Genomic DNA, 18,567 nt, shown 5'->3' on the forward strand with positions numbered 1-18,567 from the left:
AATATTTTTCGTTCCAGTTTGCTTCCCATATGTCCTCACCGTATTGAAGCAATCTCCAACACAATTTTGTACCCATCACTTTGTTGAGTTGCTATGGATCCCTCAATCCTAATCCCCCGTAATGCTTTAGAAAATAAAATTTCTCCCAAGGCACCAATGCCCATTATTTCTCCTGAAGGCACAATCCCAGAGGAAAGAATGAAAGATTTTGCAAATAGAGAACAATACCCCTTTAGGTGCTACTAGAACTAAGATGAGATATATGGGCAAAGCCTACAACACAGATTTATGTTGGACAAGATGACTTCCAATGTTAATATATCTAAAAGTCCAATTGTCGAGCTTAGAAGTGAGCTTGTCCAAAATGTCCTGTCAGTGTATGGTTTTTAGAGAGTTGTCCACCAGAGGTGCACCCAAATAGATGACCGAAAGGTGAGCCCGTTGGAAGCCCAAGAGATGGGCCAAATGGTTTTGGATACCAGTATGAGTGTTGAAAAATAAGATTTGTGATTTTGAAGGATTGATGGAGGTGCCAGAGGTGGCCATGAAGTCATCAAGATTTTGTTTGAGGGCCAGAGCTTCTTGGACTATGGGTTGGCCTATATACATGGTGTCATCCACAAATTGTTGATGGGTAATGGGATCTAGGTGGATGGTTAGTTTAATGCCTTTTATCATGCCTATGAGAGTAACAATTTTAAGGTACCAAGCCCTTCAACAACTAGGACAGAGAGGAAAGGGGATAGATGGTCCCCTTGTATTATGCCTTGAGAGGCATGGAAAGGTGAGGATGGAGAGCCATTGATCAAAATAGAGGAGGGGGAGGTGAACAAGGACAAGACCCAAGTAGTCCATTGGTCAAAGAAGACAAAAGCTTTGAGAATGTGGAAGAGATAAAACCAATTCAATTTATTGAAAACTTTGGAAAAATCGAATTTAATCACCATACTTGATTTTTGAGCTTCTTCATTGAGTGAATATGTTCATGAGTGACCACTATTCAATCAATGAATTGCCATCCCTCTACATACCTTGATTGTTCTTTAGAAATTAATGAAGGGAGAAGAGGCTTCAATTTGTTAGCAATGATTTTTGATATAATTTTGTAGATAACATCACACAAAGCAATGGGATAGAAGGCACCAGGCTTAGTGGCTTGAGCAACTTTGGGGACCAACGTAAGGAAACTAGCATTAAAAGATTTGAGGTCAGTTTGGGAGCACTGCGATTCCTCCATTAGAGTTAAAATATCCTTACATAAGAAAGCCCAATAGACCTGAAAAAGGTCAGAGGCGAAGTCGTCAGGACTTGGGGCTTTGTTCTTGGGAAGACTCATAATTGCTTCCTCGACTTCTTTCAAGGTGTTCTCTTGCATAAGGGTCACATTTTTCTCATCACTGACAAAGTTGGGGATATATTAAGTGATCTTTTCTATGGCGACGAGGCGATGGGGAATTAGCTCTTTTAATAGATAACCATGGAAAGAGGTGAGCTCCCTTTCAATGTCTGCATGAGAAGTGAACCTATGGCCATTAGATCCATTGAGGAAGAAGAGTCAATTGTGATGTCGATGTTGCAGCATGGACTTGTGGAAGAAACAAGTGTTACACTCCCCAACTTTGAGCCAATTAATCCTAGATTTATGATGCCAGAGGAGTTCCTCTTGTATTCACCTTTGCTCTAACTGGGCTACTAGATTAGCCTTGAGCTAATTTAACTATGGGGAATGACTTTCGTTGATGCATCATTTTTGGACCTCTCCCATTTGAGCTTCAAGCCAAGATTTTCCCTCAAAGATGTTTCCAAATTCTTCGTGGTTCCATTTCTTGATATGGGCCTTGAGGATTTTTAATTTTTGCTGAAAGTTGTACATTTGTGAGCCACTAGGGGTTTCAATTTGTTTCCACCATTCCTTGAATTTTTCCACAAAGGTGGGATCTAAACTTTCAAATATGAACAGATGGTTCTTTTGGGAGGATTTGAAGTCCAACTCTACGATAATACGCTAGTGGTTAGAACTAGTGCGGGGTGTTATTGATGCTTCCATGAACAAGTCTTTCTCTAGTAGATCCTCCAAAATGAGAAATTGATCCAACATACAGGGAATTTGGTGTTGGTTGCCTCACTTATTGTTCTAAGTGTGCATCCCATTAACAATAGGATGTTTATGGTGTGCATAGCCCTGATTTTTTCCTTGAAGATAGTTGATTTAGTGTCTAATCTGCGGATCTTGTTGTTTTTTTCTTCTTCCAGGGATACAATCATATTGATGTCCCCCCCCCGCAATTATGTAAGGATCTGCCTAACGAAGATTGCAAAGGGTGGAGAGACCATTAAGAAAGTTCCTCTTCTCAACCACTAATGACGTTCCATAGACTACTATGAAAGAACATGTGTCACTAACATCTACTAGTTGTATCCTCGTCGTAAGAATTCGAGGGGTGGCCAGCCAGTCTTGGAAAGAAACATCTAGAGGGTTGCAAAGGACAAAGAGGTCATTGACTGAGCTACTTGCAGAAAGATACTTAGACATGGTACCCCTTCCAGATTGTTTGAGAGAGCATTTCCATTCTTTCACAAGTACACTTGGTTTCCTACAAGATTACTATACTGGGCTTTTCCTTTTTAACTCAATCCTTAATGAGCCCGTGTTTTCTTTTGCCATTCAAATGCCTAATATTCCAAGAGAAGATCTTCATTGAGGAGGGGTGGGAAAGGGAGAAAATATCTTGGATAACCATTGGAATTTACCTAAATTCGCCAAGAAATCACTAGCTTATTGAACCAACTCCTGGGTGGTCTTCCTTATTTTTCAATTTCCATCATTATAGGACTTGTTAATAGCTTTAGATCTATACACTTGTGTTCTTGAGGTTCCTTTATCGAGAGGGGGCACTTTCTTGGTGATGATTGCGCTGCTTTGGACTTTGAGCAGAGTTTGTTGTAGCTGGACGAGCTTCAACTCCGGGACGATCCTAGGGTTTTGGTTCTTTAGCTCATGAAGCATTACTACAAGTGCTTGTGCATGAGCTTTTGAATTTTTTGTGGCTTCGTTTTCCATGTGCTCTTTACTGTTGATATGGGAAGATTGCTACATATTAGAAGTTTCAAACTCCATAGTCTTTTGATCCTTTTGGGGGGGGGGGGTGCTATCTTCATAATTCTAAGGATTTTTCCTTTTCTTGACAGAGGAATCTCGAGCATCCTTACCTTGATTGTCAGATTGAGTAAGATTGCACCTCATACCGTGGGGTTTTAGCTACCTTAGGGAGGCAATGGTTCCGTCACGTACTTTTCCATGCCACACCTAATATAGGAGCATTAACCTATCTTCCAAGAGTCGATTGACCTGATGAAGTAGCAAGAGAGGTGGAGGGCAAGCCACGACAACCTACAGAAGCTTCCTTGGCCGTGACGTTACAGTAGGAGGGGTTGGGGGTGGGAGGAGGCCATTAGAACTGTCAGATAACCAATGAAGATGAACGACCGAGCTATTGAGGAGAAAAACTGTCAGGATCTGCAAAGGATGTCAGGATTGTTGTAGAAAAAACCATCTGATCAACAAAAACCTAGCATAACTCGTTTATAGCCTAGTGAATTTTTAATAAACATATAAATACTTGATACTTATAATACATCTTTTTTCTAAACTATACATAATCAACATTATGCATATCACATTGAAAAATTAAATTAAAAAAATTATAAAACACATGGAAAAACTAAAACCATAATTACAATATAAGAAATTGAATTGAATGGATTTATAACTTGAGTGAGCATGATGATACAATTGGATTAGCTCTAATGTTTTCTTTTTGTCCACAAAGAAGAAAACACGATAACTTGCTATTCATGAGATAAAATCAAAGTTACATACATATTCAAGTTCCAAAGACCAAATATGGCTTCTTGTAGTGAAATAGCTATAAGGAAACAATTTTCTAAACTTTCTAAACACTTTTCTACACTCTAACCCCATATCAAAATGATACAAGTTCCAACCTAACAAAAATGATAACAACTTCTGTACACATAAACATATGTCCCAATTTTTTGAAAAAAACATTGAATGACTAAAGCTGTAACAAAGCTGACATCTAGTCAAAACAGAAAGTCCAAGTTGAAATAGTCCTCAAACTTTAACAAGAATTAATGAATTTTCTTTTCAGATACATAAAATTCCAAGAAAAAGCCACAATTTTGTTGCAAATAGTTGCATCATTTGGAACTTTTCCTTTAAAAATTCTCAAGAATAGATCTAATGATTAAGAATATATACTTCCTCATTAGTAATCACAAGTTTAAATTTAAAATAAGATAGAGTATATATACATTCGTAAACTTTAATAATCAAATAATGATTAACAAAATAATGACTACCATAAAACTTAAACATATAAAAAATAAATTAATACAATATAAGTAAATTTTAAATTGTCAAGTCCCACTAGCGCAACCGATTGAGGAAGGACCTCGTCAACAAGGCGACCTAGGATCAAACCTCACGCGGGGTGGTTGTGCCCTATGCTAGGGGGAGGAGACATGCTAAAAAATCCAGTCAACTAAGGGTTGGTGTGGCCCAGGCTTGGTGTGATCCCAGGGTGACTTTGACAACTTAAATGCCCCTGAATCGCGGCTCCTCAACCCACAGATCAAGCCTAAGGGCTGGTGTGCCCAAGTTGGGTGTGATCCCCGGGTGACTTTAACAACTTAAATGCCCCAAGATCACGACTCCTCAACCCAAAGATCAAGCCTAAAGGATAAAAAAAAAAACAACTTTTTTGTGCAGTCCATTAATTAAATGTAATAATAACTTTAAAAATACCAATAAACAATAATTAAATAAACTTAAAGACACATAAATACCCTGCTAATTGAACCACCAACAATTTCCATTTCCCATGCACCCTGCCTTTCTTTAAGAAGTCACAGCAATATCGCATGCATCCTTCGTAAGGAAAAGGAGTCAAAGCGTCCATATAATAACCTAAGGACTTTTCCTTCAGAATTGAACGCCCAAGGAGAAAGTTCCTATACATACGGAAGCACTTCGGTTCGTGGCTTTGTACATCAAGGTTGTGTTTTGGGCCGTGGACTCCGCCAAACTTGTGAACTTGATCAGTTTGATCGATCTGCAACCCAAATTATTCATCTGTGCGTTGCTGTTCCCAGGAAGGAGATCCCGTCCTTTGATTTGATTCGAGTTGTTGCGGGTGTCTAGATTGTGATTGTTTTTTTTGTGAGATGGGGAACACAGCGGAGGAGAACAGTTCTCTGTTTCCGATCTTCATACTGGCGATTATGGTCTTATCGCTGGTGCCATACACTATCCATCGAGTGGCGAATGCGGCGTGGAAGAAGGCCAGGAGCATTCACTGCCACTGTTCCGTCTGCTTACGCTCTGGAAAATACCGCACATCCGTGGCCAAGAAGGTAGGTTTTCCAGTTCGAGGAATCATCCTCCTCTAGGGTTTTGTATCGCAGGGTTTTTAATAGAATTATTCTGGGTCTGCCGCAGATCTCGAAATTTTCAACATGTAGCAACTTGATGCTCCTTCTGCTGTGGGCGATAATGCTTTTTCTGGTATACTATGTCAAGCATATTACTCGCGAGGTACGTGTTGTTTTTGTTCTCCATTTCTAGTAAAAACAGAAGAGGAAAACATGTTAGATTATAGTGTATGACAAAGGAGCTTCTGCCCTTTGACAAACATGGAAATCTTCGGAATCGATCCTTGGTTGCGTGTGTCTATATTGACTGAATAGTAAATGGCCTAAATTTATCTGATGTGCTTGTGGTATTCAGAATTGGACAAAAGGTCATCAACCTTTAAATATTTGTAACTCAGATGCTTCACCCTGGTTTCAGGAATAAATATGATTGAATAAATAGATCGAACAAAATTGAATACCTTTTCCCGTATACGTCCAATATCCTTGTCTTGGGTACATGCTTCCTGTCTTTTGTTTTGATTGATCGTCATGTGTTGACCTAAATACAGATTAGAATTTTGAGTTCAAGCAGTAGTAAGATTAGAATTGTGAGTTCAAGCAGTAGTAAGTTAGGCCTCCTTCAATCTTCTTATGTTTTCATATCGAACACAGTGTCCTAGTGTACCACTATGATTTCACTATAAAGTTTGATTCAGTCTTAGGCGTTTAAGTGCCAATTCTGCGCGTTGTTGTTGATCTGTTTGGCAAAAGCTCCTTCCTTTGACCACAGATTGTTAATTTGCCAATCCGATAATAAGAAGCACCATATACTGCTAAAAGAACTAGCTTGAACGAGGCTCAAGATACCTTTATGTAAACTGTGAAAACTGTACAGGGCTTGTTTTTTCGAACATCAAAGCGTGATCCAAAACTGAAATGCTATCAACCAACATAATCAAAATGCTACTCTGAAAAATATCCCTAGAATCAAAATTGGTGAGAGGGTTTTCACATAGCATCGTACCTGTTTGTAAAAGCCTTGTTATTTGGTTCCTCTAGTCTTCCGAACATGTCTATAGATTTAGGTAAAGTTTCATATCATTGTCACACAACCATGTTTTTTAATCAGCTAATATTGCTCTCCTTAATATAGGTATGCAGTGGCAGGCTAATACAATACCATCACTACATGTCTGCATGTTTATGTTTGGATGGGTTTGCAGCTACTGACAACCTCTATATTGCAATGTTCCACCAAGGTTCCAGGACGAGGGAGCGAGGGGGCGCGGGAGCGGCCTATGCAAAAGCTCCCCACCATTTTTTAGGAAACGTGGGGGAGCGTTAGGGTCTTAAAAACTTATAAATATAAAATATAATTTATTAATTGAGTCCACTATGACAATTTGGTTTGAATTGAAAAGCTGCAAAGCATGATCATTGATATGAATATCATTATCTAAATTTCTAATATCATATAAAATAATAAATTTAAAATTCTAATTTATAATCATACATCAATGATCATACATTATAACAAAATACAAAGACAGCAATACCACCATCTTCAGCATTCTGATAATACACAGCAAACCTCAACAATGTCGTTGTAGAAGATCACTGTAGATCTGTTCTTCCTGCATCTCTGTTATCAATAAAAGATCTAAATCTCAGAATCTTAACACTTTTGTCCTCTGCAACTTCAACAATATGTTATCAAGGCAACTATGTTCAGTTCTAGGCCAAACTGCTATAATCATTGGTGAGTTTTGCCCATCTGTACATAGTATCAATTACAAGGATATACAAAACAACAGTGTTGTGTTATGCTCGTGTGAATTCTATTGTCAATTGTATCCTTGTTGAAGAGTGACTGTTGTGCAGACTCCTGATGGCATAACAAGATGCTAATGCCTCTGTCCACTGATGCACATTTGTGTCTAGAACATTACTCATACTTCTATCATAACTCCAAAAATCTGCAATCTAAACCTGTAGCTTCCATATCTGACAATTTGGCTATATGTATTACAACTTCTGCTCCTTTACTTTGAAACTCTTGTTTAAATTCAAATTACAATGACCTCAAGGATTACTGTAACTTGATTATACAGATACTTGTAAGACACCAGTTAGGGTTACTTAGAGAAATAAAAAATACTTCAACGTGATCGGTGTGTCTTTTAGAAAGCAAGCACGGCCACACAAAAGTTAAGTTAATTTGATGCTGAACTTGATGTTGATCATCCATAGTGAATCTTGAAGAGCCGAGCTTTGAGAGAAGTAGAGAAGCATTGATGAGTAACCACTTCAGGGATGATCTACTCACAGAATGTGTAGGGTAATATTGAGCAGCAACCACAGATAAATGAATTTGTTTGGATCAAACTCAGAATTTGTCTAATCAGAGGGCTGACGGTTCATAGTGATAGAAATCCTCAAGATCTGTCTTCAATTTTGTCTAGTATGTGCACTCCAGAATTTCTGCAAATAACCAAATCACATTACCAATGTGATAGCCATATCAAGGGTCCATTCTGCAATCTGCAATGTTCCAATAGATGCCATCGCGGTTCCATGCATGGGAGAGATCAGATCTAGTAATAACAACACACAAAGCGCGTGAAAGTTGTGTGCTGTTATGTGTTCACCCTGCTGTTTTTGTAACATGAAACAGCTAAATTCCAAAACCCCATGCTTAATTTAACTGTTAATTAAAGATTAGTTCTAGGGTTAAGTTAATGAAAATTGTTTTTTTTTTACATAAACGTGTGCCACGTCCCCCCTCGCCCCCTCACGTCCCCCCACGTCCCCCTTTTTCGGAAACTCCCCCTCAAGAAAGGGAAACGAATCCCTGACACGTCCCCCTGAGTTTCTTCATTTTTGGGGGGCGTGGGGAAACGTCCCCTACTCGTGCCCAAGTCCCCGAAGCGCGGGGGAGCGAGGAAACTAGACCCCTAGGGGAGGGGGCGAGTCCCCGTGGAACACTGCTATATTGTTGTTTCGTTGGAATCTTGTAATCCATGTGCCCACTAGCCTTACTTAGGGGGTATTCTTGTTTTTACTCTCGTGTACTGATTTTAACCAGTTTTAGAAAGGAGAGATTATTCCAAAGCATTGGGCATTCTTTATCACAAAAAATGAGAACAAACATAGAGGATTACACATTACTCTTTTATTTTTTTTCCATTCAACATAGAAATTCATGGGAAAACATATGAAAGAGCATATGTGGTCATATATAGTTGCACTAATTTGGGAACATGGTGACAAGTTGCAGGCTGGGCTAAAGAGACTCCCCAAATCTCAAGGAGCAGTACAGGGGACAACACCATAAAAGTATCAAATAAATACAAAATTAACAAATTATAACATTTTACATGCGATTTGTTTCCCAGAAAAATCCACGTATAGCACACAACTGATTTTATGGGTTTCTCTTACTTTGATAAAGCAATTCTCATTCAAAATAATTATGAAACAAACCCTTATAAAAAAATTTCCATGAGTACATTTCTTTCCTTAATACTTGTATGCCATTCAAAATGCAGTTGGTCCTTTGATTCAAATATCCCCACAAATAATATGAGTCGTTGGTTGACCGAAAATTTGAGAGAAAGGGTTGACGCTTACAATCGTTAATGGCCAATTAATGAACAAAGCAGGAGGGGGTCGAACTTTATAACAAAATACATAACAAAATTGAATAAATAAAGTATTTAACATAATAAAAATTGCAGTGCATGTCTTGCTGCTCTTGCTCTTGTTAGTCCTCCTCATTGAGCTTGAATCACAAAGAAGAGTTGACTTGGTTGTTATTGCTAAGAACTTACAATCACTGGAGACAAAACACAACAAGTGTTGAAGTTTTTGTTTGCTTCGGAAGGTCTTCTACATGAGCTTGGTGTCTTAGCATGTAGAAGATGGTTGATTGCCTCTTTAGGTGCTTGCTTGGTGGAGTAAGTGATTTATGACTTCTTTCCTAAGTTTAACTTAGGAAAAGTACAATAATTAAAGTCAATTAATTATTGTGGACTATTAAGCCAAAGTACTAAGGGTAAATAATAAAATTATTTAAGTGACTTAGATATGATCTCAACCATTGATCTCAAGTGAGGCGAGATCTAATCTCGACCGTCAATCACTTAGGAGATTAGGGTTAGGGATTTGGCTTAATGAAGTTATAAAATAAGCCTAAGGGAGAGGTGAAGATGCACAAGAGAAGGGAGGAAGAGTGTAGGGAAATTTCGGGAGTATTTCTAGGAGGTTGAGTTCAGGAAATCGAGAGGTTGAGTAGTTGAAGTGCAAAGCAGGTTGATTTGTGGAGAGGTCGATTTATCCAATGGGCCAATTTCTTTGAGTGCGCAACGGTTATGCGAGGAGGAAAAGATAAGGTCGATTTGTTGGTGCCGAGAGTTGAGTTTACAAGGTTGAATTCTTCAGGTGGTTGATTTTCTGGTAGGCCAAATTCCTTGGGTTGATTTTCCTAGTGGGGCTGAGTTATAGGTCCAATAATGCATTTTCTGTATATTTTTCTCTGTGGGCCTAGGCCCAGATTTTCATGAGGATTTTAATGAAGGAAAATTACTATGGGTGTATACTTCCTGTTGTGATGTGATTGGTCTCTTTGATTTTATTTTTCTGCTACAAATATTTTATTTCAGAAGTTAAATACCAATGATTTTATTTTCCCAACAGTCCATAATTTTATTTAATGATTTTTGGGTAATAAAAAATGTTGAGGTATAAATAAATTTGGATTAGTATTGGAAATTTTACATGGTATTAGAGCTATAGAAACTCTCAAGGGGAGATCTCAGATCACAAAGGTTTTACAATACTAAGTTGTTCCTTTTTACAACAACATAATTGTTTATTTTGCAGCTAGGGTTTTGTGGTCAAGTTCGATTTGTGAGATGGCATCAATGAGCTTGAGATATGAAGACAAGTTGGATGGGGCCACTAATTTTAGTCCACGGAAGGAGCATATCACTACTGTTTCGAAAATGAATGGTTTGTGGGATTTTGCAAACGCAAAGATTCAGGTTCCTTCAGACCTTACCCAAGTGACCAAGCACAATTTGAAGGATGTGAAAGCGATGGGTGTTATCTTGGATGGTGTAATTCCTCACATGACAGGGAAGGACACAACATGTAAGATGTGGGCAACCTTAACCAATGTTTATAAAAGTACAAATGAGAACATGGAAATGGCGTTGAAAGAGAAGCTAAACAACCTTCGTATGAATAGATAAGGGACTGTGATGGGGATGAGGAACTTGCTCTTTCTATGCAAGCGAAGAAGGGTAATGGGTAGGCCAAGCAGAACCAGGGTGGAGGATCTTCGTAAAGTAAAAAGGAGAAGGGCATGAATAGAGTAAAATGCTTTGCATGTTGTAAGTTCGGTCACTTTGTCGGACAATGTCCAAACAGGAAGAAGGGCAAGGGATACGGATTTATGGTAGCCACAACATAGATGGATGAGTTGGCTAAGAAGTCCGAAAATAACTTTACCTTAGTGTCATGCCTTTCTGGCACGATTACGAGAGGCGTGTGGTTTGTGGACAATGGAGCATCTCATCACATGACAAGATTTCAAGATATTTTCACCAACATGGCCAAAGTGCTTAGAGACCTACATGTGGAGCTTGGAGACAACACCAAGTATGCAGTAGAGGGCGTTAGAAGCATTGAGTTTTTGTTGATCTAGATTGTCATTATTGTCAATATGGCAATATTCTAGGATACTAAATGATGATATGAAGCCAAGGAGAAACAGAGTAGATCCGTGAAGAAACAAGAGCAAGAAGCCAAGGAGCAAAGCCATCAAGGAAGCCATTGGAAAGACATTGGAAGACAAGAACAGGAGTAGTCAAAGAAGAGCTATTGGAAGAGTTCATCGGAAGCAGTTTATCGGAAGCCATCATGAAGTCAAAGCGTAAGAGGAAGAGGTCATTGGAAGCCACGAGAAGCAAAGAGGAACACATCGGCGGAGGTGCATAAACAATGTTATCAGAGGAGTTAACATATCGGAGGAGTATTGCAGAATATCAGAGCAGAGAATATCAAAAGTCATAGGAGCTATCAGAGCAGAGAATATTAGAGCAGAGAAGAGCTATCGGAGCAAGTAAAGAAGAAAACAAAGAGCACAACTATCGGAAGAGCGGGGGTAGGAGTGTACGTCTGTTTTGATCGTGGCTGAAGGCCTGCACTAAATCCTAGCCGTCGATCAAGGAAGTCAACCCTTAGATCATGGTCAAACTGCGGGGGTTAAGGCCGACTTTAATCCATGTGCTAGTCGAAGTCCCGCAAACCTCCGATTGCGATATGTAATACGGACCCGACTGCACCACTATGACATAACTTAATGCAATATTGCATTCGCCCGTTGGAACTTTCATATCACAATTCATAAATGGATGTCACATTAATAACTGTGATTGCGATATTATTGTGGACCCGCTACACCATTATAACATGATTTAATAGTATATCGCATCTGCATTGGAAGTTATGTATCACAAAGGAATGCCACTTGAAAACTGCGATTGCGATAGCATTGCGGACCCGCTACACCATTATAGCATGGCTTAACTAAATATCGCATCCGTTGAATCGCAAAGTTCAAAAGGGTTGACATCGCCGGACTACCAATTGCGATAAGTCTTGTGAACCCGATCGTCGATTGCGATATAAGTTGTGGACCCGATTGAGTTATCAAAAGAAGCTTATTGGAATATCGCATTTGTCGGAAATAGGGGCATCAACAATGTTATATCGTGAAGCCAAAGGGTTGCGATTGCGGGAGTTTCCGAAAGTTGAGATTTCGAATTGAAGTAGTGAGGCATGTGGGACCTCCCTCTTGGTATAGCCTCTCCTATGAAGTCCTCTGTAAATATTGAGTCTATTGTATAAATATTTAAAAGGGCCTCTTTGATATAATTTTAATATGCAACATTTTTGTACTTCAGCCTCTCTTCCAAATGAAGGTGTTTTTTGAGTATTGGTGAACTCGAAGAGACAGAGGAAGCCGAAGAGCGAGAAGCCAGAAGATCAAGCGAGCGAAAAGGAAGCCAAAGGTCAGGGCGTATCGAGCATCTATAACAGAGAACAAGGAAAGTTTACATGGGTGTACTGTAAGAAACAGAGGAAGCCGAGGGTCTGATAGACGTGGAAGAAGCAGGAGGACAAAAATAAGTTGTAGGTCTAGCAGGGTTGGGAGCAGAAAATTACTACCAAATATATCCAGACAATTTACAGCAGAAGGTTGGAGCCCTTGGGGTTGGTGCCTCAGAACTGGATGGATTGTTGTCTTGGGAGTTGGAGCTCCTAAATCCAAGGTTGGTGCTCTGGAGGTTGGAGCCTCACAAAAGGTCCAAGTTGGTGCTTGGCAACTGGTTGAAGCCCTATATACATTGTACTTGATTTCGCAAAGATTATATTAATAAAAGCATTTATTCCTGTTATTTATTTTGTGTTCTAAATATAATTGATTTAACTGATAAAAATAACAACTGAAAAGAAACTTTGATTCACCCCCCCTCAATATTTCCAACAATTGGTATCAGAGCCAACTTCTTCATATCAGCCTAACATCTGGAAGAAGGATTCTTAGTCATGATGAGAAATCAAGAAGTGTCAGGAAGACCTCCTCTGTTCAATGGCACAAATTTTGTTCTTTGGAAAAAGAGAATGTCGTACTACTTAATGTCTCTTGGACTTGAAGTTTGGTATTCGGTTTTAAATGAGTACACAACTCCTTCCACTCTTCCAACAGATCAAGACGAAAGGAAAGCTTACATTGCAAATGTAAAAGCCTTAAACTCCATCATTAGTGGAATCATTGGTTCCGAATTTACAAAAGTCATGAATTATAACTCGGCCAAAGAAGTATGGGATAAGCTAATTAGCTTATATGATGGGGACTCCAAAGTTAAGAAGGCAAAGCTTCAAACTCATAGAAGGCAATTTGAAAGTCTGAAAGTGGATGATGAAGAAGATATTGCATCATACTTTTTTCGAGTAGCTGAAGTGGTCAACTCTCTTAGGATTGGAAGAAAACATTGAAGAAAGCACTATTGTTCAAAAGGTCTTAAGGTCTCTCCCAGACAGATTTGACTCCAAAGTTAGTGCTATAAAAGAAATGAAGGATCTAGATACTATCAAGATGGATGAACTTCATGGAATCCTCATTGCCTATGCGATGAGAAAAGGATGCCCAAGTTCCAAAGATGCAGCATTCAAGGCCTCAAAATAAAAAAAGGGGAAAGAATGGAATACCAGTAGTGATGACTCCGGTGTTGAATCCGAATTGGCGCAATTTGTACAAAGACTAAAGAAAGGATCTAAGTTAAAAGGTAAGTACCCTCTTATTTGTTTCAAATGTGGAAAAATAGGTCATTATGTTGCAAAATGTCCTCATAAGCATGATAGTGATGGTGAGGAAAATTCTAAAAGGATGGTATACAAAAAGAAAGGGTTCAATAAGAAGAATTTCTTCTTTAAGCAAGATGAGTTTGATGAAGGTGAATTTGTAGTCATAAAAAAGAAATCAACTAATCAGTTCCCTCGCCGCAAAGGAGGTAATGAAGAATCAGATGAAGAAAATGACTATGCTGGAAGCCAAGAAGTATTATTCATGGCATTCACAAATGATGTAGATTTAGGGCTAGAAGGAAATGTAGATGAATTGTTAATGAGTGCCATTGAAGAAAATGAGAAATTACGAAATAAAATCATCTCTCTCAAGGTAGAAAACGAGGAAACAAAAAGAAGGGAAGACCTCTTGAAACATAAGCTAAAAGAAAAAGAAGAAGTTTGTGAAGAACGTGAGGCCGAAATAGTATCTCTGAGGAAGGAATTGGAGCAAGTCAAAAGGGGTTGGGAAAGCTCTCAAATACTTGACACTATCCTGAATAATCAAAAACCTCAACATGACAAATCTGGAATAGGTTTTAAAGGAGAATCATCAAGTACTAAGAATAGTGCGAGAAGCTATGCCAACATACTTTCCAGCAACCCAAAAGAAGAAAGATTATTTCATCAAAGGCCCATCTCAAATCCAAAGAATGAAGAGAGAATAACTCCAAGGAAGGATGTTGATTCAAATCATGGCTATTACAACAGGTACAAAACTATCTCTTTTGGGCATTGTTTTTATTGTAAAAATTTTGGTCATCAAGCCAGACTTTGCATGGCCCTTAAGAATGAAACACCATAATTGAAGGATCAAACAAACAAACCATATGGTCCCAAAGGGCAAGGACAAATCAAGACCTACAACTCTTTTGACACCTTGGCCAAATTTGATCTGATTTGCTCATTATGTAATCATAATGGACACAATGAACAAAATTGCCCCCTCAAAAGAAGAAAAGGCAAAAATGAGAATCCCAACACTGATAAATGTGGCCTAGCTCTGTGTGCTCACAGTGATGAAAATCATTGGTTTGTGGATAGTGGGTGCTCCAGACACATGACAGGGGACAAAAGGAAGATTGTCTCATTGAACAAAAAGTAAGGAAATGTATCCTTTGGAAGTGGATCTGCCAAAATTGCTAGAAAAGGAACTGTTACCCTTATTAATGGAAAAGGAAAGGCTCAAAATGCTTTGCTAGTAAACGGGCTCAAACACAATCTCCTGAGTGTTAGCCAAATATGTGATCAAGGACATAATGTTGTCTTTAGCACTAAAGATTGGGAAATAAGGAACTATTCCTCAAGGGAACTTGTGGCGAAAGGGGTTAGAACATCAAACAACATCTACATTCTGAACAAAATTCAAGAAGATAAATGTTACTTAAGTCAAACAGATGAAAGTTGGCTATGGCACAAGCGACTTGGACATACAAGCTTTGATAACTTGATCAATATCAATAAGATTAATGCAGTATGAGACATCCCAAAGTTATTCAAGCCAGTGGTCCATGTCAACATGGAAAGCAAACTAGGACTAGCCACAAGACCATGGAGTTTTCTACATCAAAGCCTTTGGAGATCATCCATGCTGATTTATGTGGACCAACTCGAACTCTGGCACTCCAAGGAGAAAGGTACTTTGCTTTATTTGTTGATGACTATACTAGAATGATGTGGGTATATTTCATAAAATATAAATTTGAAGCATTTGAGTGTTTTAAGAATCTTAAAGCTCTTGTAGAAAATGAAAAGAGCTCTAAGATTAAATGTTTCAGAACAGATAGAGGGGGAGAATTCACATCAAAAGAATTTGATGAATTTTGTAAAGTACATGGAATCGAAAGATAACTCTCTACTGCCAGAACACTGAAGCAAAATGGGGTAGTTGAAAGAAGAAATCGAATAGTTCAAGATATGGCAAGAACAATGTTAATAGCAGCTCACTTGCAGCCAAAATTCTGGAGAGAAGCAATCGGGACAACTATCTATACCTTGAATCGAACTCAACTAAGACCAAATAATGAGAAGACTCCTTATGAATTATGGAAAGGAAGACGTGCTTCAGTAAAATACTTCAAGATTTTTGGAAGCAAGTGCTTCATAAAAATCAATGATGGCTCACCAGGAAGATTTGATTCTTGGGTTGAGGAAGGGATATTCCTTGGATATTCTACAAGGAGCAAAGCCTACAAGTGCTACAATAATCGACTACGGAAAATAGTGGAAAGCATTGATGTGAAGATTGATGAAAACCTTTCAGAAAAAGAAATTGAAGAACATGAAGTTGACCCTCTCATTGAAGAAGAACCTGAAAAAGAAGAAAAAGATCAAGAAAAACTCAAAGAAAAAGAACTGTCTCAAACCCCTTCAAAGATGAAGTTTCTCCAAAAATGTAATATTCCTAATTAGCCCCAACTAATTGGAATATTCGATTTTGCCAAATTTTGCCTTCTATAGTTATTTTGTAAATAAAAAAGTGAGAAAGGGGGACATAACTCACTTTTAGAATAAAAGTCACTTCCTAGTAGCACAATGTTGTGACTTAAAGGGAGAGCCAAGGGGGCGAAAAGGGGGGACGCAGAAATGGAGCCCACGCAGACACATGGAGGAACTGCGTAGGAGGGGAGGAACACGTGGCAAAAAGGGAATCACGCAGGAGAAGGTGAGCATTGGGATTGAGAGAGGCAGAAGCTATAAAAGAGAGAGGAGCCCCCTCATTTTGATCATTCAGTTATGTGCATTTGTGATAGTTGTTTTGGCTTAGAGCACGCTCGCTGTTTAGCTAGTCTGCAGCACTGTTTAGTGCATTGAGTGTCTCCGTTCGGAGATCTCATCCTTAGCCCCGGGGGACTTCGAGTGCCTGCTCGGGCAAGGTATTTTCGTTGGCATTTTAGCAGCAGTATCTTCAACATTTCAGCAGTGGTTTTATTAGTGTTCTTGAGGATTGCGCAGCATTGGGAGAGGGAAGCAGTTCTTTTTGGGAGCAGTTTGGATTGAGGGTTTGTGGAGGATTTGAGCCGAGGGATTGAGCAAGAGATCAACTCTTGCATATTGGAGGAGTTTGGAAGAGTTCTGGGCTGAGTTTCGCAGGGTTCTATTCAGTGGCAGCGCAGAGTAGTGAGCAACTGTGCAGAACCCCAAGGGGGTGATTTTTTAATAATTGAACACAGTTTTAAACAAAATTGTACAATCCCAATCTTCGTTATATTAAACCAAATTCTAAATAATACAACAGTCTATGGTATACAAGATACAATGACAAACTTCGTTGCGCAACTTCGATGTCGTATCTTGTCCTGCTGGTCCTTTGCTTCCGTACTGCTCACTAGTAGTGCCTTAGTCCATCAAGGCATCTACACTTTGAGACTCCAAGAGGGCTGCCTCCTATCACTGCAAGTAATTTCTGCTACAATGAACACGGGCTCATCAACTGCTCTCTGGTTAGGCCTAATTCCCGAGCTCCAATCTGCCACGCTAGCAACAACTTTTTTCCATCAAAGTGTTGCACTCTGGCACCGATCTTCACCCAACCTTTAGCTTCTCTTCTTCCTTCAAGATAGCTCGTCTAGGGCTACTTTGGGTAACCAACTTGCTGCCCTCCAACCAGCTCTATGACACCCAATCAACTCATTGTTGATTCTGCTCCTAAGATGACACTTCACCACCACGGAATGTCATCCACATGGCACCAACAGTCTGCTCAACAGTTGATGCAAACACGGTCAAATACCTTGACCCAATACTCCTCCACAAAACATTGTTGTCCTTCATTGTTTGCTGATGCTACTGCAACTCTGGTTAGGGTACAAACTTTAGCCCTTAACCCTCTACACAGTTAGCAATATGAAGCCCTCATGAAATGCGGTTTTCCTCCTTGGAGAGAGCCCTCCACTACCGCACTACCTCAAACATGCCTTTGTCACCTTGACGCTGCCCTTGAAACAACTCTAGCTGTTGGAAATGGCCTGCGGCCTAGCCCAGCAGCAGTTGTAGGTCTTCGGCCTCCCTCAAACATTGCCCAAACAGTCACCCAACAACATTGTCATGCTCCTCTCTTCCTCGGCCTTGAATGCCTAGTAAACCGGCCTTGAAACAACCTTAACCAACCCTTGAAACAACCTTAACCAACCCTTGAAACAACTCGCTGTCTCCTACAACACTCAGCCTCCACCACAGAATAGCCCACTCTGTCCCTTGGCCTTCTACACGTTGTTCCTCGGCCTTTTTATCTAGCTGCGACATGCCTTCAAACCTCGACCTTTTTGCCTGGCAGGAGCACCCAATATGATCCAGGTGGATATTGGTGGCCAGTCGCCTATTCCACTTGGATCCCCACCATTGTTTATTTTAGTTTTTTAGTTTCCTAAATTGTAGCACAATTTACTATTTTTGGCAGTTTTTTGTCTTGAAATTCCGGAGCTGTTTTGAGACCCTAAATGACGTTTTTTTGTGAAAACTGGGACCAACATAGACCCATGCTGGTCACTCAAAAGTTGTAGCCCTCGGATAGATCTTTCTAATGAGGTATTTTGCGTGTCAAACAGAGATCGTATGTCAAAGTTATGACCCCGGGAAGTTGATGTACCAATTTACTCAAATGGGGCCCATAGTTTGACGCTTCATCTCCTAGGGTTAGGTTTTTGGATGTTTATGGTTTTCCATTGTTTCTCAACAATAAATAGGGCTTTGAGCCTCATTGTAACACAGTTCAGAGGC

The 18,567-nt window shown here is 39.4% G+C and overlaps 1 protein-coding gene across 1 annotated transcript in view; it reads left to right on the forward strand.

Moving 5' to 3' along the window:
• The first annotated feature begins 4,961 nt into the window (after positions 1-4,961).
• ATERDJ2A (DnaJ / Sec63 Brl domains-containing protein) overlaps positions 4,962-18,567 on the forward strand; it is a 128,950-nt gene continuing 115,344 nt past the window's right edge. The window contains exons 1-2 of the mRNA XM_089404473.1: positions 4,962-5,436; positions 5,522-5,617. Of these exons, the coding sequence (XP_089260599.1) occupies positions 5,248-5,436; positions 5,522-5,617 (285 nt within the window). The 5' untranslated portion in view covers positions 4,962-5,247. The remainder of the gene's footprint in view (positions 5,437-5,521; positions 5,618-18,567) is intronic.

This window comes from Pinus tabuliformis, chromosome 2_2 (assembly GCF_031772625.1).
Source record: "Pinus tabuliformis cultivar Carrire ecotype Pingquan chromosome 2_2, CPIR1, whole genome shotgun sequence".
NCBI classification, from domain to species: Eukaryota; Viridiplantae; Streptophyta; class Pinopsida; order Pinales; family Pinaceae; genus Pinus; species Pinus tabuliformis.